This window comes from Hyaena hyaena, unplaced genomic scaffold, assembly GCF_003009895.1.
Source record: "Hyaena hyaena isolate Hyena2069 unplaced genomic scaffold, ASM300989v1 scaffold_2, whole genome shotgun sequence".
Classification (NCBI taxonomy): domain Eukaryota; kingdom Metazoa; phylum Chordata; class Mammalia; order Carnivora; family Hyaenidae; genus Hyaena; species Hyaena hyaena.
Window position 1 is genome coordinate 9,534,239 of NW_024080634.1, and position 18,869 is coordinate 9,553,107.

Consider the following 18,869-nt stretch of genomic DNA (forward strand, 5'->3'; position numbering starts at 1 on the left):
TGATCCCAGGGTCGTGGGATTGTGCCCACATCAGGCTCTATCATGGAGCCTGCTTAAGATTCTCTCTCTCTCTGCCCCTCCCCCCTTCTCTCACACTCTCTCTCTCTAAAAGAAAAGAAATAGTAAACATTTAATAAAGGAAGTGTGTTTATTTTGATAAAATACAACAGATTATTAGTTCAGCAGCATTCTAGCACTTTAATGTTGAAATTACAGGATTTCATTATTCAGCATAAGGGGCATTTTAGTAACTCTTCTTAAATAGAATTATTTCTGCTTTTACTCCCTAACTAGCTCACACAAGAAGTTTCTTATTTGTTTGGAAACCATATAGTCCCTGAGCACCTGCTTTCTGGAGCAGGATACTTTAGACAGAAGATAAATAATAACACCACCAACACTATATCAAACACTGCTCTAAATACTTTATGTATATTAACTCATTTAATCATTACAACAATATTATGATGTAGTTGTTGTTGTTGCTGTCATTATACAATCAAGGCAACTGAGGCACAGAAAAGTTATGTGATTAGCCAAAGGTCACGGTGCAGTACATGATGGGTTGGGAATGTGGACCTAGACATCAGCTTCAGGGTCCACTTGCTTGCCTTTAGACTAAATAGACAAATGCATAGCTAGAGAACAAGAATATCTATATATTCTGTACATATATATCTATATATAGGGAGATCAAGGCATCCATAATTCATGGAGCACATCACCTGGCATCTCTAATCTTAATATAAACACTGTGTCCAATTCCACAGAGAAGTAATGAATTGTTGAATCTCTCACAGCTGTTAAGTTAGGACCTATAGCCAGGTCTCTCTAAGTTCAAACCCAAGACCTCATGCAGACTGTTGGCAAAATGAAAGGTGAAGAGAAGCCTGAAACCTTCCCTGGAAAAGCATGTGACCCAACTGGAGATTTTAAAAACAGTCTATATCTGCTTATTACTGCACTTGACTTATTAGCTTCTCTACAGAGAACATCTTGACTACACTCACACAGAGCAACATGTGCTGGAGATCTTCAATTCTTTGAAAAGCCCAATTCTGGACAGTCAATAATGTGCCTTATCTATTTCCAGGAACTAAACAGACTAAAATATTCTGTAAATATTCTCATCAGTTCCCCACTCATGGACACAGCACACTCAGTGCAAACCAGGCTTAGTTGTAGATGTTTCAATCCTAAGTGATTACTTATCCAACAAAAATAGTTACTTTGGGATTGACTTTTGAATTTGGGGTTCTTTGGGGGGAAATTTTTTAAATTATTTTATTTGAGTATAGTTGGCACTGTTACGTTGGTTTTAGGTATACAACAAATGCCATATGATCTCACTCACATGGGAAACTTTATATTGCATATAAGTTTTCAGATGACGAGTCATTTGGGAAAAATTTATTATTCATTTTTCCAGTCACAGATGTCCCCCTTTCCCTTAGAAGAGGGAAGTATAGGATTTTCAATCACCCCCCCTAAAAAAACATTGCACCTGAAAACAGAATCATTTATCAAAAGCATGAGAGCTCATTTTACCATCATATTGTTTCATATATGTTATTTACTCATGTCTCTGTGCAAGAAAGAAAACTGGGTAGGGGGCAATGTAACATGTGGCATTCAGAAGTTGCAGAATTATATTGAGAAAGTGAGTTTATATGCATATTATCTGTATTAGTCAGCTCAGGCTGACATAACAAAATACCATGGACTGAGAGGCTTCAACAACAGGGATATACTTCTCATAGTTCTGGAGGCTGGAAGTCAGAGATTAGGGTGCCAGTATGATCAGTTTCTAGTGACAGCCCTCTCTCCTTCTCACTGTGTGCTCACACGTCTCTCTCCCTCTCCTTATAAGGCTGGAGTCCTACTGAATTAAAGCCCAACCTTTAGGACCTCATTGAACCTTAATTACTAACTAAAGACCCTATAAGGGGTTAGGGCTTCTGAATGTGGGGACACAACTCAGTCCACAGCATGATATGACAATACAAGTCAAGCAGTCTGCCTATAGTCCCTGGTGCCTTGGGTCTGGAACATCTTGATTCTGTTCCCATCCTGGCCCCCAGCCCAGTGTGACACAAGGTCGGGCTACATACAGCTGAGGGAGAAGCGGCTGACGCTGTGGCTGCCAGCTGGCATTCTAACACAGCTGAGGCTGGGCAAACGGGCCGGCCCAGGAACACTCACTCAGGGGTGGGCGCTTTTCCCTGAAACTTTCTGCTTGTTGTTTCCTTCCTTTTGAAGCTATTTTCATTTAATATACATTTGTCAGTTGTCAAGCAGGAGACAGAAAGATGTAAAATAGGTATGAGAGAGTGTCAAAAGGAATCAGAAGGATCTGTGAATGTACTGGGTTGAAGAGCTTCCTCCTAAAATTCATGTCCTTCCTGGAGCCTCGAAATATGACCTTATTTGGAAACCAGGTCATCATAAGTGTAATGAGTAAAGATGAGGTCATCCTGGAAGAGGGTGAGCCCTCAATCCAATCTGACTGGTGTCCTTATAAGAAGAGAAGAGACACAGAGGCACATGTATAGGACAGAGGCCATGTGACAAGAGAGGCACCGAATGTAGTGAGGCATCTATAAGCCTGGAACACTAAGAACCACCTCAACCACCAGAAGCTGGGAGAAATGCATAGAATGGACTGTTCCCTAGAGGCTTCACAGAGAGCATGACCCTGCTGACATTTTGATCCTGTATTTCTAGTCTCCAGAATTGTGATAGAATACATTTCTGTTGTTTTAATGTGTGCTGTTTATCACCTTGTTTGTGATACTTTGGAGACTAACAGTGACAATCTGGAGAAAAGGAAAAAAAAAAAAAAAAAGGAGTAAGTCAAAGGCAAATTGAATTCCTGGTTGAAAGAACTGCTAAATCCTGCTTCAGTTATGCTCTGTTCGAGGTGGCAGGAGGGGAGCAGACAGTGGGGAGTAAGCAAGCTCAGGAGAGAAGACAGGTCCAAGGTTAGGGTCATCTCAAAGACGTGATGGGTGGAGCCTTGGGAAAGAAATGAAATGACCAGTAAAGAAAGTAGAGATTGAACGTAGAGGGGGTGAAGACTGATTTAGGGGGCCTATTTACACTTCTGAGTAAGAAGAAAAGATAAGGCAAGAGACAGCACAGAAATAACCGGAGAGGAGAAACTCAATGGACAGGGTACAGTAGTTCACCAACTGAAGGAAGGCAACCAATGGAGGAGACGGTCAACAGCACTGATTCTTAAAGGAAGTCAGAGAGAACTTGCCCTTGGGGTGTGACAGTAGGAAGTCATGGGTGACCTTGAAAATGAAGGTTTCAGTAGTGTGCAAGTGGTAGAGCCCAGACCACACAAGATTAGGAAGAATAGTGAGTTCAGACTCTCCTTTCAATAAGTTTGCCAAGGGGGAAAAAGTATGAATGGAAACAGTAACATGAAAGTTGCCAAAGCCCCTGAGCATCTGTGTCATAAGAAATCTGATAATCACCAGAGAGATGATGGCGGAGGCCCCAGAGGAGAGCCCTAGTGAAGCCAGGTCCGAGACAAGCAAGGGGTGCTGACAGCAGCACGTGTGGGGGAACAGACTGGACAGGGTCGTCTGCGTCTGTCTGTGTCTTCCTGTGACAGGAAGCGTGAAGACAACACCTGAGGTAGGGGGTGTCATCTGAGAGCAGGGCTCGGACTCCAGAAGTAGAAACTGACTATCTTTTGAGGACTGGAGAACAGATCCATGAGGGAATTTTTCAGACTCTTGAGAAAAAGTCTGGGAAATCCACTGTCAACAACATAAGCAAGCAACAGAAATACCCACAAATCTTAGGAAATGATGAAAGGCCAGTGAAAACTGACTGGCATGAATGGATAGTGAACCTGGCCTCTGGCAATGCCCAATAGGCTGGAGAAGAGAAAATAAGATGGCGGCAACCACTGTGACTGGAGAATTCTACCGCTCATGGGGTTACTGAGGAGAGAGGGAGTCTAGGCTGCTGGGAGACTTGCTGCCCTCTGTCATCTGCCCAGATGTGAAGCCACAAAGGGCTGACAGGCTTTGTGACTCTGCCTGGTGGCTTTCTGGAGCTACCTGCCACCAACGCACCTAGGGAGGGACGCTCCTGCATGTGGGTTAACCTAGCACATAGGAAGAATCACCAAAAGCTCCATATAATATAATCTACCCTTAACTCCGGTCTTGACCTTGTCACGCTGACCTCTCATTCTGAGTCAAAGATTACATCTATATATGTGAATCCTGCTTTCTTCCAGAAGGGCGCACTGCCTAAACATATTTCAATTCATGACATCTGATTTTAGCCTGATGATAATAATGACCGCATTATTGCCTTCACTGCCCGATATTATTTTGCAAATGATCCTGTGCTTCTCTTCAGTGTTCCTGAAATAAAATCTCACAGATGAACAAAAGACCAGAAGAAAATGCACTTGGGTCCAAATTAGAACTGACTGACTTGGCTGACCATCTGTTTCTTATATCTAGAAAGAACCAAACATCACAGTGAGTACAGGCAGAAGGTCCCTATTAGCAAGAAGACAAAATGAAAACCACGTTTACATTTAGGTGGAGGCAAGGGGAAAATCTGTTTGGGGATCAATATGTTTGGGAATATTGAAAAAACTGGGTGAGACCTGCCTAAAGATGGCAGCAACGCGGATATGAGGTGATAAAACCTTTAAAGTATAGACTATGCAGGGGCGTCTGGGTGGCTCAGGTCGTGATCTCGCAGTTCGTGAGTTTGAGCCCCACGTCGGGCTCTGTGCTGACAGCTCAGAGCCTGGAGCTGCTTCGGATTCTGTGTCTCCCTCCCTCTCTGCCACCCCCCTGCTTGTCCTCTGTCTCTTAAAAATAACTAAACACTAAAAAAATTTTAATAAAGTATATACTGTGTTATTCACTCGCTTTCTCCAGCATCTGATGCTAGGCACATTCAGAATGTGATTGAGTGGGTAAAAACGATGAGCCCTCATCACTGAGAAAACAGCCCTGAACAAAAGAGTGAACATTGTACATCTGGAGCTGTTTTTCTTAGACAAGCCTTCTTGCGAGGCTGCTGCTTGGCCGGGGTCTGGGAACTGGAATTTCAGGAGAGTCCGCACCACCTTACTGTACCCAATATGGCTTACTGAACACCAGAACACCTGCTCTCCGTCTGGGAGTCTGGAATTTTGGTACATGCCAGGCACCGGGTGCCCACAGTAAAACCCCTGGAACGCTGAATCTCTAATGCATCTCTTATCTGCCCGGGAGACAGTATTTTACATTTGCTGTCTATTAGTCCCAGCTGCAGGGACTAAGTGTGTCCTATGTGACTAAAGGGGACAAAAGTCCTGGAAGCTGGTGCCTGGTTTCCTCCAGACTCGTCCCCATGCGCCTTTTCCCTTTGCCGGTTTTGCTCTGCACCCTCTTGCTGTAATAAATCACAGTGGTGAATAAAATTATATGCTGAGTCACGGGAGTCCTCCTAGCAAATCACCGAATTTCTAACGCACGCACAAAATAAAAATTCTATGATATTAACTCAAAGAAGAAGAAGAAAAAAACTTGGACAATAGCTGGTTTGAGAAACAAAATATTCAATTTGGAATTCCAATATTCTGCCATTTTATTATGAAGGGGACCAGCGATGCCGTCTTTTATCCACACAAAGAAGCTGAGGCAGGAAGAAAAGACTCTTTCCCTGGTCACCAGCTAATCTGTTGGGGCTTCAGTCCGAAGACATATTTCCCTAGAGACCCTTGGTAGGAAACCAAGTGGCATGTTAGGCTGACCCAATACCTTCATGGCAGAAGGGGTGTTTTATACACTCTCTTTCTCTCTCTCTCTCTCTCTCTCTCTCAGATGTTCCAGGATAAATTTGCTACCATACTTTCCTCGTTTTGTTTTCTTTCTCTTCTTTCTTTCTCCCCTTCTCCTTTTCTCTCTTTCTTTCCTTCTTTTTTTAAATATTATATTAACAAGTCTTTAGCCATGCGTCTACGTGTCTCAGAAGTTCAAAAGTCAAAAACATTTTTTTGTTTATTTTGAGCTATAATCTTCAACACAATTTCTAATTTTGAGAATGGGAATGTCTTCTCTCTGAAGGCTGACACTTAGTAGACTTTCTGTTTACTCTGGCTCTTTCAGGATGCCACTGGTGGGTTCCTTCTGGAAAGGCAGACTCAAGCAGCTCGTCTAACATGCCCATCATTCCCCGCATCAGGTGGACTTTGCTCTACGCGGTAAACAGCCCTGTTGAGTCAGTTTCAGGCGGCAGTGGAATAACGTGTAAAAACTAACTTAGTGAGAAGAGATTTACATGGCAGAAGTGTAACCATGAATGGCTTTGAAAAGGAAAGAGACCAGGACCCTCCCCCCTTTGTCTGCACCTGCCCGTTTTTCAGCTGCCCCACTCCCCAAATCACAACGCAGTGAAAAATATGACATGTCTCCACCTTTCCAATTCCCATCTGCTGAATCCCTCCCGTGCTAAGAATAATTTCCAAAGTTTGTAATGAGGCTTTGACTTGCCAGAAATCTAGAATCTAGATAGACAGATAGAGAGATATGATAGAGAGATAGACAGACAGACAGACAGATGAACAGACGAATAGATAGATGGATGAACAGATGGTTGGATGGATGGATGAAGGGATGGATGGATGGATGGATGGATGGATGGATGGATGGATGGACAGACGGACAGACAGATAGAGAGGTGGATAGAAGGAAAGAAGAAGAAAGGGAAATGTCCCTTTAACAGTTTCCATTTGGTCCTAAAAATTTCTTTTTCAGTGAATGTTAAATTAATGCTTCTTTTTGTTCCTGCAACATCCTAGTACTTTTAAAATCAAAGACAAGGCTTTCAGGTGACGATGGGTGATTTAGGTCCCTGAAATCATTTTGATGTTGATCTCATTCCCTTCACTCATAAGCACCTTGAGGGCAGAACCGGGTCTTATCACCATGGCAACCTGAGCAGCTTTGCAGACTCCCTTGAAAATGCTCAGTGATTAGGCGTAAAATTACAATGCGACTGCCTTTGAAGGCGGGAACACGGACTGTCTAACAGCTGCGGGAGGGCACAAATACAGACACAACCAGCCACACTGCAGCCCTCCCTGCTCCCAGAAGCTATGCCCCCAACTCCAAAAGGGAACAGAGCACCTCAAATCTGCTTTTAGTTTAAGTTTGCTGAAACTTGAAAACCTTGCCTATCTGGGGTGACCGTACCTATGATGTAATTGTCTTCCCCACCCTGAGGTGCAAACCTCCATTTTCTCAAATGGCCACGTCTTCTGTGAAACCTTCCACACCTCCCCAGGCAGAAACACTGAAGGTGCATGTTCCTGTCATATTTCCCCATCTGCCTGTCACCAAGCTCACACCACACACGATACCGTAACCCTTACCCTCAGCTCCCTGGGAACAGAAATCATCTCCATGGGGGGCTTCTTCGAGCGCAGATCCTGCCTTATCTACGGCAACCAGACCCAAACACTGCATTTGTAAACTACAGTGAGTGTTTCATGTGAAGTGCTGGGGCTAATGTCCTTTAATATTTAATGTGGGCAGAAAATTGTTCACTTTTACCCAAAATACAGGAAAAAGATAATCACCCGTGGACTTGAACTCATTGATCCTCAGAGATAAAATTCTCCTTGAGTCATCAGTAATACAGGTGTTCAGATGGGAAATATCCTAACAGAAAATTGGGCCAGTGCTAAAGACGGAGGCAGGTCGCTGGGAATAGTAAAATGTTCCCTTTTTCCATTTTCCAAATCCGGTTACCCTTGGGCTGTGTCTTTGATGTTAATGTAGCTAAACTCCCAGTGAGATTCGCAGAATTTTATCAGAGGAAACAGACACAGAATACTGGGCTCTCTCGTTGCCAGCCTGCCTAATCGGGAAGAAACTCACAAGGGGCCACTGAGTGAAACTGATTATAAAATCGTCGATATTGTTCTTTGCCGGGATGGCGTCTTCCGTTGTCTCCACATCAGCAGGGCCTCCCCAGGCACACTGCTATCCAAACTACTACGTTTTCATTGGGCTATGTTAATATTCTGATATTTAAAAGGCTCTCATTTGTGCTTAGAGGAAGTGCTAAGGATGTTTGAAAATGAGGATGGACATCATCACTCTGGCTTTTCCTAGTTCATTTTTGTTAGGTAAGAAGGCGTCCCATCGGGTCCATCATGTTAACTAAGGACATTAGATGCATGGTGTGTGCCTGTCTCTGAGATGCCTTCCCTCCACACATCCCCAGTTCCTATCATCCATTTGCCAGAATATGAAGGTGAAGGTCAACCATGTGCTACCCTGTGGCCAGGTGAAAAGCCCAGGGAGCCAGCAAAGCAGAGAGCATCAGACATTATGTGCCTCTCCTTCCCCTGGGGGAATTTTGGGGTTTCCACTTTACAGCCTGTCTTTTCAGCTCAAGCTGCTATCAAAACAAACAAACAAACAAACAAAAAATACCATTGGGACATCCCGGGTGGCTCAGTCAGTTAAGTGTCCAACTCTTGCATTTCAGCTCAGGTAGGTCATGATCTCACAGTTTGTGAGTTCAAATCCCACATCGGGCTCCACACTGATAGCTTGGAGCCTGCTTGGGATTCTCTCTCTCTCTCTTTCTCTCTCTGTCTCTCTGTCTCTGTGTGTGTGTGTGTGTGTGTGTGTGTGTGTGTGTGTCTCTGTCTGCCCCTCTCCTATATGTGCATGCATGCACTCTCTCTCTCTCAAAATAAATAAACAAGCAAAAAAACAAAAACAAAAAACAAATACCATAGAGTGGGGGGACTTAGACATCAGTCTTCTATTTCTCACAGATTTGGAGCCTGTAAGTCCAAGTTCAGGCTGCCTGAACAGTCAAGTTCTGTTAAGACCCCTCCTGTGGGATACAGGCGGCCACCTGCTCACTGTCCTCATAGGGTGGAGAGGGAGAGCTCTGGTGTCTCTTCTTTCAGGGACATTAATCCCATCACGGGGCCCCACTCCCACAACCCCCTCTAACCCTAATTTTCTCCAAAGGCTCCACCTCCAGATACCATCACATTGGAGGCTGGGACCTCAGCTCACGAACTTTAAGGCAACGTGAACATGCAGTCCATAACCAGACCACTGGAGGATTCTTTCCAAAGATCATTTAAAAGAAATGAACTCATTTATGCTCTTAATAGGGCGATCTAACGACCGCATCTGCCAAAGAGGCACTGCTCGATTCCTGAGTCTAGAATCAGGCCAACTTCAACCTCCCCTGGAAAAAGATCAATGCATGACTTCATGCCGTAAGCTGATGAAACTACGCAGCTCAGGCCGAAACCTAGACAGACCTGACCGGTGCCCCTCATCCCTGTAAGAACACAGCCCAGTCACTGATCTGCTCAACCGAAGTAAAGAGCAAAAGTTAGGAAGACATGTCCAGAGAAGCCATTCCTTCCTTTTTATAGGAATACGCCAATGTTTAAATACGTTTTTCACTGGAAGGATTTCCTAGGCGACAAGTACCTGTTTACCTTAGCCTAGATTTCCAGAGAGCCTCGGCCTAGACCTCCTGCATAAGCTGATGCTCACTGGCCAGCAGCAGGCCTGGGGCTCTGGCCTCTGCCCGGGGTGCTCGACCTGAGGGGCTGAGTGGTGGCACCCACAGGGCAACGGGAGGAGAGCGGGGCTCCGGAGAACAGGCAGCCTCCCGCCACAGGCACCAAGCGCATGCACGGGGACAGTGACCAGGTCCTCTGTGACCGGCGGGAGCTCGGGCTTTCTTGGATCAGCTGCGACGCGTCTCTTCCCACTCTACCCACTGCAGTAGATCTGCACATGGCCTCCTTTTCACAGCGGACTTAGCTCACTGCCTTCTTCCACCAAAGGAAGTGACGTGTGCAGAGCAGGTATGTTACCGGGGACGAATTTCGCAGCCAGATTCACCGTAGGCCGGGCTGTCTCGGAATCCCGGTTAGACTGGCACGGGTGATGGCCACCGCCAACCACCAAATCTAACCCAGATCAGCAAGGAGTCACTGGGGTTATCAGTTTACCTACAAATCACAGACACCTCCGAGCCTCCCTGCCTGCTGCGTGTGGTTACCTGTGCCCTGCCTCACGCAGGGCCATGGCCACCAGCGAGAAATGTAATCCTTCTCTACCAAAAGCATCCAAAACAGGGTTATTAATTAAGATTCCCAATGCTTTTCACCATTTTGTCACCTCCAGCAGCTTCATGACTTTCTTCTCTGGGCATCCTGGACAGCCTCACTGGGTGGGGCCCAGGCGCCGCGAGTAGGTCCGACAGTAAGCCCCGGCCAGTTACATGACAAGGTTAACCTGCAGACTTCCTACTCACAGATCCTAACATTGCATCAGGACCCTGTTCGCAGGTTCAACTCCTTGAGAATGAAAATAGCTCTAACTCACTCTCTGTGTGTGTCTCAGTCTCTCTGTCTCTGTCTCTTTGTCTCTCCATCTCTCTGTATATCAACACACATACACACACACACACCATGTGAACCACGTGAAGCATATTGGGAATACCTTGTGTTTGATTAAATGGCTGACTTATAAACCAACAAAAACATGCTATTGAAGTCTTCCTTGATGAGATGAAAGCCTATACTCTATTGGTTTTTCTGGATACTTTTGTGGGGGGAAAAAAGAAGCCAAGTGCTTATCCAGTGTACACATTGTTTTTAAAATGTTGCCAAAGGATAAAGCTCTAAGGAAGGCATGATTGAGGAGACAAGACTGTCATCAGTACCTATCAGCAAGCCACCAGCTTTGGATTTGCATATCAGCACCCTCTCCCGCTCACCAGATATAAAATTCCTTTGATTTAATTAGGTTCATGTTTGAAGAAAGAAAATCTATTCACATAGGTTGCAAAAAGATGAAACCTGCATGGGGAAACCGCTGATTAAAGATGTGTACGCAACATAAGAATGCAGTTTGTAATATATAACCTGTATTACAAACATATAAAACTCACCAATTGATACAGACGTCTATATCGACAGGTATATAAAACCTTGGTAGATATTTCTATTTCTCACTCAGATCTCTAGTCATTCTCTCCTCCCAGGCACGTCTCACTAAAGCCAGACACGTCATGTGACTGGCTTCGGCCAATTAAATAACAGAAGTGACATACGTCTCCTCAAGCAAAAGGCAGTTTATAATCCTCCCCTGCACACTCCCTCCTCCCCACCCCACACTCCACGCCAAACCCTGGAAGTTGTCCCATGGCTGCTCTTTGATGGTCGAGCCTCCCTCAGCCTAGGCCCCTGAGTGTGGAGACACAAATACTGCCCCACAGGGTCCCCCTCAATGAGCCCACCGGCCCTCAACATGTGCAGGTAACTTCCCTGCCACCCGGGCCCTGGGCTCAGCCAGACGGACTGGTCATCAAATCTCTCCACCTGCCATTCAGAAACTAAAATGACCTCTAACAGAAGCTAATAAGACCATTCATCAAAAACAACAGATAGGGGGTGCCTGTCCGTCTCCATCGGGAGAGCATATGACCCTTGATCCTGGGGCCCTGAGCTGGAGCCCCGTGCTGGGTGTAGAGATTACTTAACACAAATAAATAATTTTTTTTAAAAAAAACCACAATAAATAAAAGTGCACAAGTGAGTCCATTCTGACTGCTTGTAATCATATTTCAGTCATTACACCGAGTATTTTTTCAATACTTTAAGTTAAATTACGGTGGTTTAGGTATTTAATGTTCACTGAAGTTTGAGGGACTCGGAGTTGATTGTGTTAAGAAAACCTGAAATCATCGATTACGTGCTAGTTCACTGGATATACTTTAACAACCAAAGATTTCATTTTTGGTTTGGACTTTCTAATGGTTTCATGGTGGCTTTTTTTTTAATGGTCCTTGAATAGGACCTATACTGTATAGAAAACCATAAGCTAAAAAACAGAAATGCTGTGTCACCATGAAAGTTGAGTTCCAATTTCCTATCTCTGTAAGTGGGCAAAATTTGGGTGGTATTCAAGAGGTGCATGAAGACGTGTGGGTGTGAGCACATGGCCACACCTCCACACAGACACATAGAGGAAAACAAGCGTTTATCATCTGCTTCGGCTCACTCGGTGCTCATCATTGCTCTTCTCCAAGAGCAGCCCCCAGTCACTTGCCCTCCAAAGATGAGCAAAACAGGAAACATGGGTACCGCCCATGGGTTCTTTCCAGCTAAGCAGCAAGGCAGCAAGAAATCTACTTAAAAACCATGAGAAAAGAACTCTTAGAAGCCAAAATCTCAGTGTGTCACTTCCAGGTTCCAAAAATAAACCAATAAATAATATATATTATAGTATATATAAATAAATATAATGTAATATAATAAATAATATATATTATAAATATATATACATGCACATATAATACATTGCAATATATAATAATATAATTATATCTATAATACTGTATTATTTATTATATATCGCAGCGCTGAATACATATCCTGAGTAGAATCTTCAAGAAAGAGCTCAGAGACATGACAAAGCTCTTAAGGCATTTGAAAGAGTCACAACATTCGAAACCAGAGCTTTCTTTCCAGACTATAGTTGGAGGGAACCAGTCCTAAGTATATCACTGAGGACTCTCAGACACGATGACCATACTGCCCCATTTTCAGGGACAGATATAAGCCAAAATCGCCTTAGAAAAATAACATAATTGCCTTAGAAAAGAAACTCATTTCTATCCATCCATCAGTCAATTCACTGAGGAACATCTGAATCGAGTCACGAAACCGATATAAAGCAGTGATGTCACACAATCATCAAAGAGCGTCAACCAGCCATACGCCAATTCTTAGTTACGATGAACGCCTAGGCAGAGACCCAATTCGATACCAGAAATGACCGCTAAGAAGGTGAGACCGGCGCCCTGCGCCCCGGACACGTCCAGCCTACCTGAGATGAGTGACACGGTGTCTTTCTCCCATGAGATCACGGTGACATACGCCTCCACCGAGGAGGGGATAATGCACTTGAAGACCGCAACATTGCCTCTCATGGTTTTCTGGTCCTCCACACGGACTGTATAGGGCTCCCGTAAAACTGGAAGACAAAGAAAGGACCCTTGGTAAGACTTCAGCAGGGGCTCATTCTGGGACAGCCTCATTCAAATATACGCATTGCTGCTTACATATCATAGTTGCATCAACTATAGTTACTGGAAAATAAGTTAAAGAAACCTGCAGTTCATGTCTTGAAAAGTTTCATTCCCTTAACTGTTTTCTAAAGGGCGAGGGCATATCTAAAAACAGCTCATCTGCCCCCTTAAATGCACCTGGAAGTGGAAAGTAGCTTCTGAAAGGAGCTACGATCATAACACACTGCCCTCCGTGTCCTTTGAGGACAAAGGAAGAATTTTCTGACTATAAAGAAGAGTTTAAAAAGTCAAGAAAGGCAACCTCTCCGGAGAATTCTTAAAGACTATCTGACAATTAAAATAACTCCACGTAAGTAATCTTTTATGCCAGTTGCAGAGCAGTTTTGGACACAGTTATCCCACTTCCTGTGGCTTAGGGAAGGGTGCTGACTCAGAAGCCTGCCCAGGCACCTTAGGAGCACCCGGAAAACCTTCAGAGGGGACATCCACGAGCTAGATGTCTGGGTTACAGGCAGGTGGCAGTGGGACTCAGTGCCCACCCTTCAAGTCCACCTGCCTGCATGGCAAGTCACACCCAAGCCCACCCACCTGCACGGTCAGTGAGTGCCCTTGCCTTCTACATATTGCGGATTCTGATGATAAACATCTACCACGAGAGTGATCATAATGACTCAGTCAGTTCATGTGGATACAGCACTCAGAATGGCACCTGACATGAGCAGGTTGGGGAAGGCTACGTGTACCAACAGCCACAAAGGGATCCACACCATTGCCTGATGTGGGGAAGACCTCCGTCTCCTGGATTAAGGAGAAATCAGTGCTCTAATCCCAGCTGTGTCTCACCGCAGTTCGATAAAAATGGACGCAATCCTCACTTCTCCAGACCTTTATTTTCCTCAAACATAAAATGAGGGGATTGGGATGGGAAGATTCTCAAAGTCTGAATTTTAGAAGTCTCTGGTGTTCTCAAACAGCCCCAGAGACAGCTAACTATCTCATCATCTAACCAGCTCTCTTGATGTTTTCATCACTCACTGGCCAAATGTGTATCAAGAAAACTGGCCATGAAATTAATTTCTAAAGAAATTGGCATACCAGCAAAAAAAGGAATGAGTTTCTAAAGGGGAATCTCTCAATAGGAACAGGTGAATGCTCTAGAAGAAGCATTTCTAAGACTGACACTAGTTCTGTGATATGCTGCATATTTTAGTATTAGAGTATGCCATCATTTGGAGTCTTGCTCCCTAGCCCTCATTGTTAACATCGGTATTTAATATTTTCCCAACCTGGAAAACTTTTTTCAATCCTGTCTCAAATCAGAGAGATTTTCAGAGGTTTGAGTCTCTTCTGATACCCAGCGGTCTGGTGCAACGTGCCAGGGGAGCAATACCACACCTCTCACAAAGGAGTCCACTGGGCAACAGCTCAGGGTGCCCAAGAGCCTGGCCTCAGAAACAGCATCATTACCCATGGGGGCAGGAACTGACTTGGCACAGGAAAATACCTCGATAAATAAAACTTTGGGGGGAGTGGAGGTCCACAGTGATAGGGCAGAAAGAGGCAACTGAGAGGTAATGTAACCAAAGTCAAAGATGAAAGAGAATTTGGGTGTGGGGGAGGGAAGAAGACGGAGGAGAGGAAGGGGTCGAGAAGAGAAGAGGAAGGAACTGGATAACATGACCAAAGGCTGCAGAGTCCATCAGCACAGGGACGAGGTCACCTGAGCAGGTACAGGAGTCCAGTGCAAGTCTGTGTGTTTGTGGGATGTGGGCTGTAAGCCGTAAAATCACACTTCCTGTGAACTCCACCACACACACACACACACACACACACACACACACACACACACACACACGGCTCAGGTGGAGGAATTTTAATGGAAATCAAAAACATGGCGCCCATCTCTCTGTCCCAGCCAGGGAGAGCAGGGACAAGAGAAGATGCCCATAGGGAGACAGAGGAAGTGCCTCCCAACAGGCATGCAGTCGTGCACCAGGGCTGGTCACTGGAGCCACAAACATCCAGTGACCAAGAAGGGACTTGCCCAGTTTGTACCCAAAGTCCTGCATCCTTGGAACCCCTCAATCCAGGCCTCACACACAGCTGCCCACTGCCCTCAAGGGCACCAGGACCAAATGTCTGTGATGTCTGTTCCTTCCATCCCCCAAGCCAGCCCCAAAGAGCCTAGATCTTCTTCAAATAGGACTACAAGCTGGGTGTACTGCACCCCATCCAACTTGGAGAGAACAGGACATCGAAGGAAATGCTCCACCCCCTGACTAGATTCTTCCTTCTACAAGGACAGACCATGCATGGGGCCTTTTAAAAAATTACTATAGAACTTCTACCAATGCTTGGCATATAGTAGATAGTCAATAAATGCTTAGAGAATGAATGAATAGAAATAACGGAGCTTCCCTTTTGCATGTACTTTTTTTATGATGTAATTTTTAAAAATTAACATTTATTTTTGAGAGAGATAAAGCATGAGTGGGGGAGGGGCAGAGAGAAAGGGAGACACAGAATCCAAAACGGGCTCCAGGCTCCCAGCTGTCAGCACAGAGCCTGACATGGGGCTTGAACTCAAAAACTGTGAGAAAGTGACCTATGCCGAAGTTGTGCTAAACCGACTGAGCCACCCAAGAGCCCCAGTGATATAATTGTAATTTATTGTCAAATTGGCTAACATACAGTGTGTACAGCGCGCTCTTGGTTTTGGGGGTAGATTCCCGTGGTTCATCGCTTCCATAAAAACACCCAGGGCTGATCCCAACAAGTGCCCTCCTCAATGCCCATCACCCATACTTCTAACCCTCCTGTAGAATACACATGTGTTCTACATTTGAATTTATAGTCATTACCTATTCTTTTAAAATGGCAGCTTGGGCTTTCATGATAGATCTCCACCTTATGAATGAAAATGTTTATTCCCGAGGCCCCCAAAACTTAAGAAGCCAACACTACTATCGATCCGGATATACTTCTCATATCACAGTAAAAGTCTCCCAGGATACATGGGTAAATTTAGTCCTCACTACCACTGATTATGGGAACAGAGGAGAGGCTACCAGCCTAAGATCCGGGCAAAAACGAAATGTTAGTTTAAACATGATTGACCTTTGCATTACAAAATAGGGTGACCTAAGTCTTGCACCCTGGGTCCTAAGCTGGGCTCCCCACCCCATGGAGCAGACAGGAGCTGAGTGAAAGTGACTGGTTGTAGGCAGGGTCCCCGGAGAACCAGGGAGACGTTGGGGAAGCAGCACAGGGCAGGGCTGGCAGCTAAGCCAGGGCGTGATTCGAGGGCAGTCCCAGCCTCCGCCTGATCCCAGAGGGGCTGTGAACTTGAGTTACACCTCAGAGCTCTGCCCACTCCGTGCCAGGAGCTGGGACTTGGGACTGGTCCCAGGGCACGGCCTTCCCAGGCACTTCCCACTCTGCTTGTGTGAAAAGATTCCAGGGCGCGAACAATCTTCTGAAGGCCGTCTGTCTGAGTTCTTAGCAACCAGCCAGGGGATCAGACTCCAGGGCTACCAAGAGCAGTTGGCCTCAGTCAAATTCACCAGCTTTGATGGGGGCGCCTGGGCGGCTCAGTCGGTTAAGCGTCCGACTTCAGACTCAGTCACGGTCTCATAGTTCTTGGGTTCCAGCCCCGCTTCGGGCTCTGTGCCAACAGCCCAGAGCCTGGAGCCTGCTTCAGATACTGTGTCTCCCTCTCTCTCTCTGACCCTCCCCCACTCATGCTCTGTTTCTCAAAATTAACATAAAAAAAATTTACTAGCTTTGAAATTTTTCCGTAAGATCGAATGTGGTAAGGGGTTCAGAAGAGAGAATCTGCAGTGACGTGACTCTGGGGAAAAGTCAGGCATAACTAGTGAGCAGAGATCACAGAGCTGATGTTCCTTTGTAGACCCCACCCCTCTCTGTTAGACTTCATCCTTTCAAATGGAAAGACCCTTTAAAACCTACGTATTAGGAAACAAGGAATAATAGTCCCATTTCAGAGTCCACTACGGAAATAAATTTAACCAAGTCAGGCCAAGCACCTAATTTGTGGGGCCAAAGGCAAACTGAAAATCCAAGACCTCTTATTTACCCAGGAGGGGGAAAGTGCCATAAAGATCCTAAAACTATAAAGCTTTCTCTTTTTTCTGTGGTCTTTCTCTCAATCTGTCGTGGTGGGTTTTGGGGGGGGGTTGTTTTTGTTTTTGCTGCCTGATGATGTGCTGCCCGGGGCACAGAACAATCACGGAGTCACTGAGCAGATGCAGGCCATCCCGGGTGCCCTGGAGCGCACTGCATCGGGCACACTCGGCCCACCGGCTGCAGGGCACCCTCCTGCCAGTGTCTGGGCCCAAGTGCTGAGCCCCGGCCGGGGACGGGAAAGGCGATCTCCCTGCTCCATTACCTCAACCCACAGTGAACGGGTGACCTGTAAGCGACTGCAGCCTCCATGCTAGCTGGGGGGAAGGGGGGCTTCCACCACACCCCACTTCGGAGTGTTTGCACCCACTCCTACCCACAGCCTACCCAAGCCCCGGCCAGGGGGGAGCGTGGCAGTGGCTGCCGGACAGGCTGCTGGACAGGAAGGTGAGGCCAGGCAGGGCCAGGGCCCCAGAGCTCAGAGGGCAACAGTGGCCATAGGAGGCTCAGGGACGTGGAGGCTAAGTGGGGGCCTGGGCTCCCAGAGACTGGGAAGACGGCCTTCTGGGGAAGGAGACATGAGGCAGGACCCTGTAAGAGCCGAGGCACCAAGCTCTCAGAGCACATTCCAGACCCCTATCACACTTACACAACACAAATAGAAAGATGAAAGCATTAAGGTTTCAACATGGCAATGAGAGGACTTGAAGCCTGAGCTCTGGCACCTTCTCAGCACTGGGCCCTATGTGACTGCACCGTTTTCATGCCATGAGGTCGGTCCTGATCAGACTCTATCCAGGCAGCAATCAGACGATGGGGGATGATGGGGTGGAGGTGAGCGAGGGGAGAGTGAAGAACTGGGCACTGCGGGAAGAAGGTGGGTCTGGATGGCCTTCGTCTCCTGATGGGTTGGAGTCAGATTGTTCCTGTCCCTTTGATTTCTCCATCCAAAGTGATAAACCGTAAACAAATGCCCACGTGTTGGGTTTCCCTGGAACATGAAAAGACTTAGGGCCAGGAAGAGAGTTGATGTCTGTCTTTCCTGTTTGGGAAATGGTAATCTGAGGCACAATGTGACCTCAAGTCACTCTAGTTTTGTAGAAATTGTTTTTTGTTCTATTATATTTTGTAGCTGATTACTTAATAAATTAAGAGATGTGACTCAAACAATCAATTACATCTTGAACATACCCTCACATCAAGCACTATCTCAGGGACTACAGAGATCCTAACATCTTTGGACTGATCAGCTGAAGAAAGAAAGTCCAGATGGCATAACAACAAGAAGAAGACAATCAGAGACAAGGGCACAGGTGAGAGTCACAATAGGTAATGAGAATCTAGGGAATGATGGAACCGCGGAAATTCCGAGTAGCTGGTGGGGAAGAAGGCACTAGAGCTGGCCCTGAAGGGCGAGAGGATGCAGACGTGGAGAGGAAAGAGAGAGAAGAGTGAAGGTGATATGAGCAGGGACCATTCCAGAAACTGTGAGGACTGGCCCAGTACCGCTTAGCTAAACCAACTTCCCAACCACGATTCCTATGCACAACCAACAAGAGACCTCCTTTCCTTCATCTGAAGATGGAATAATATCTACCTTGCCTGGTTGTGCA

At 45.9% G+C, this 18,869-nt stretch overlaps 1 protein-coding gene across 1 annotated transcript in view; it reads right to left on the reverse strand.

The window, feature by feature from the left end:
* The window catches only part of DSCAM (DS cell adhesion molecule), a 627,938-nt gene that overhangs the window by 594,158 nt on the left and 14,911 nt on the right, over window positions 1-18,869 (reverse strand). Inside the window, exon 3 of the mRNA XM_039229776.1 lies at window positions 12,912-13,058. Within this exon, the coding sequence (XP_039085707.1) occupies window positions 12,912-13,058 (147 nt within the window). The remainder of the gene's footprint in view (window positions 1-12,911; window positions 13,059-18,869) is intronic.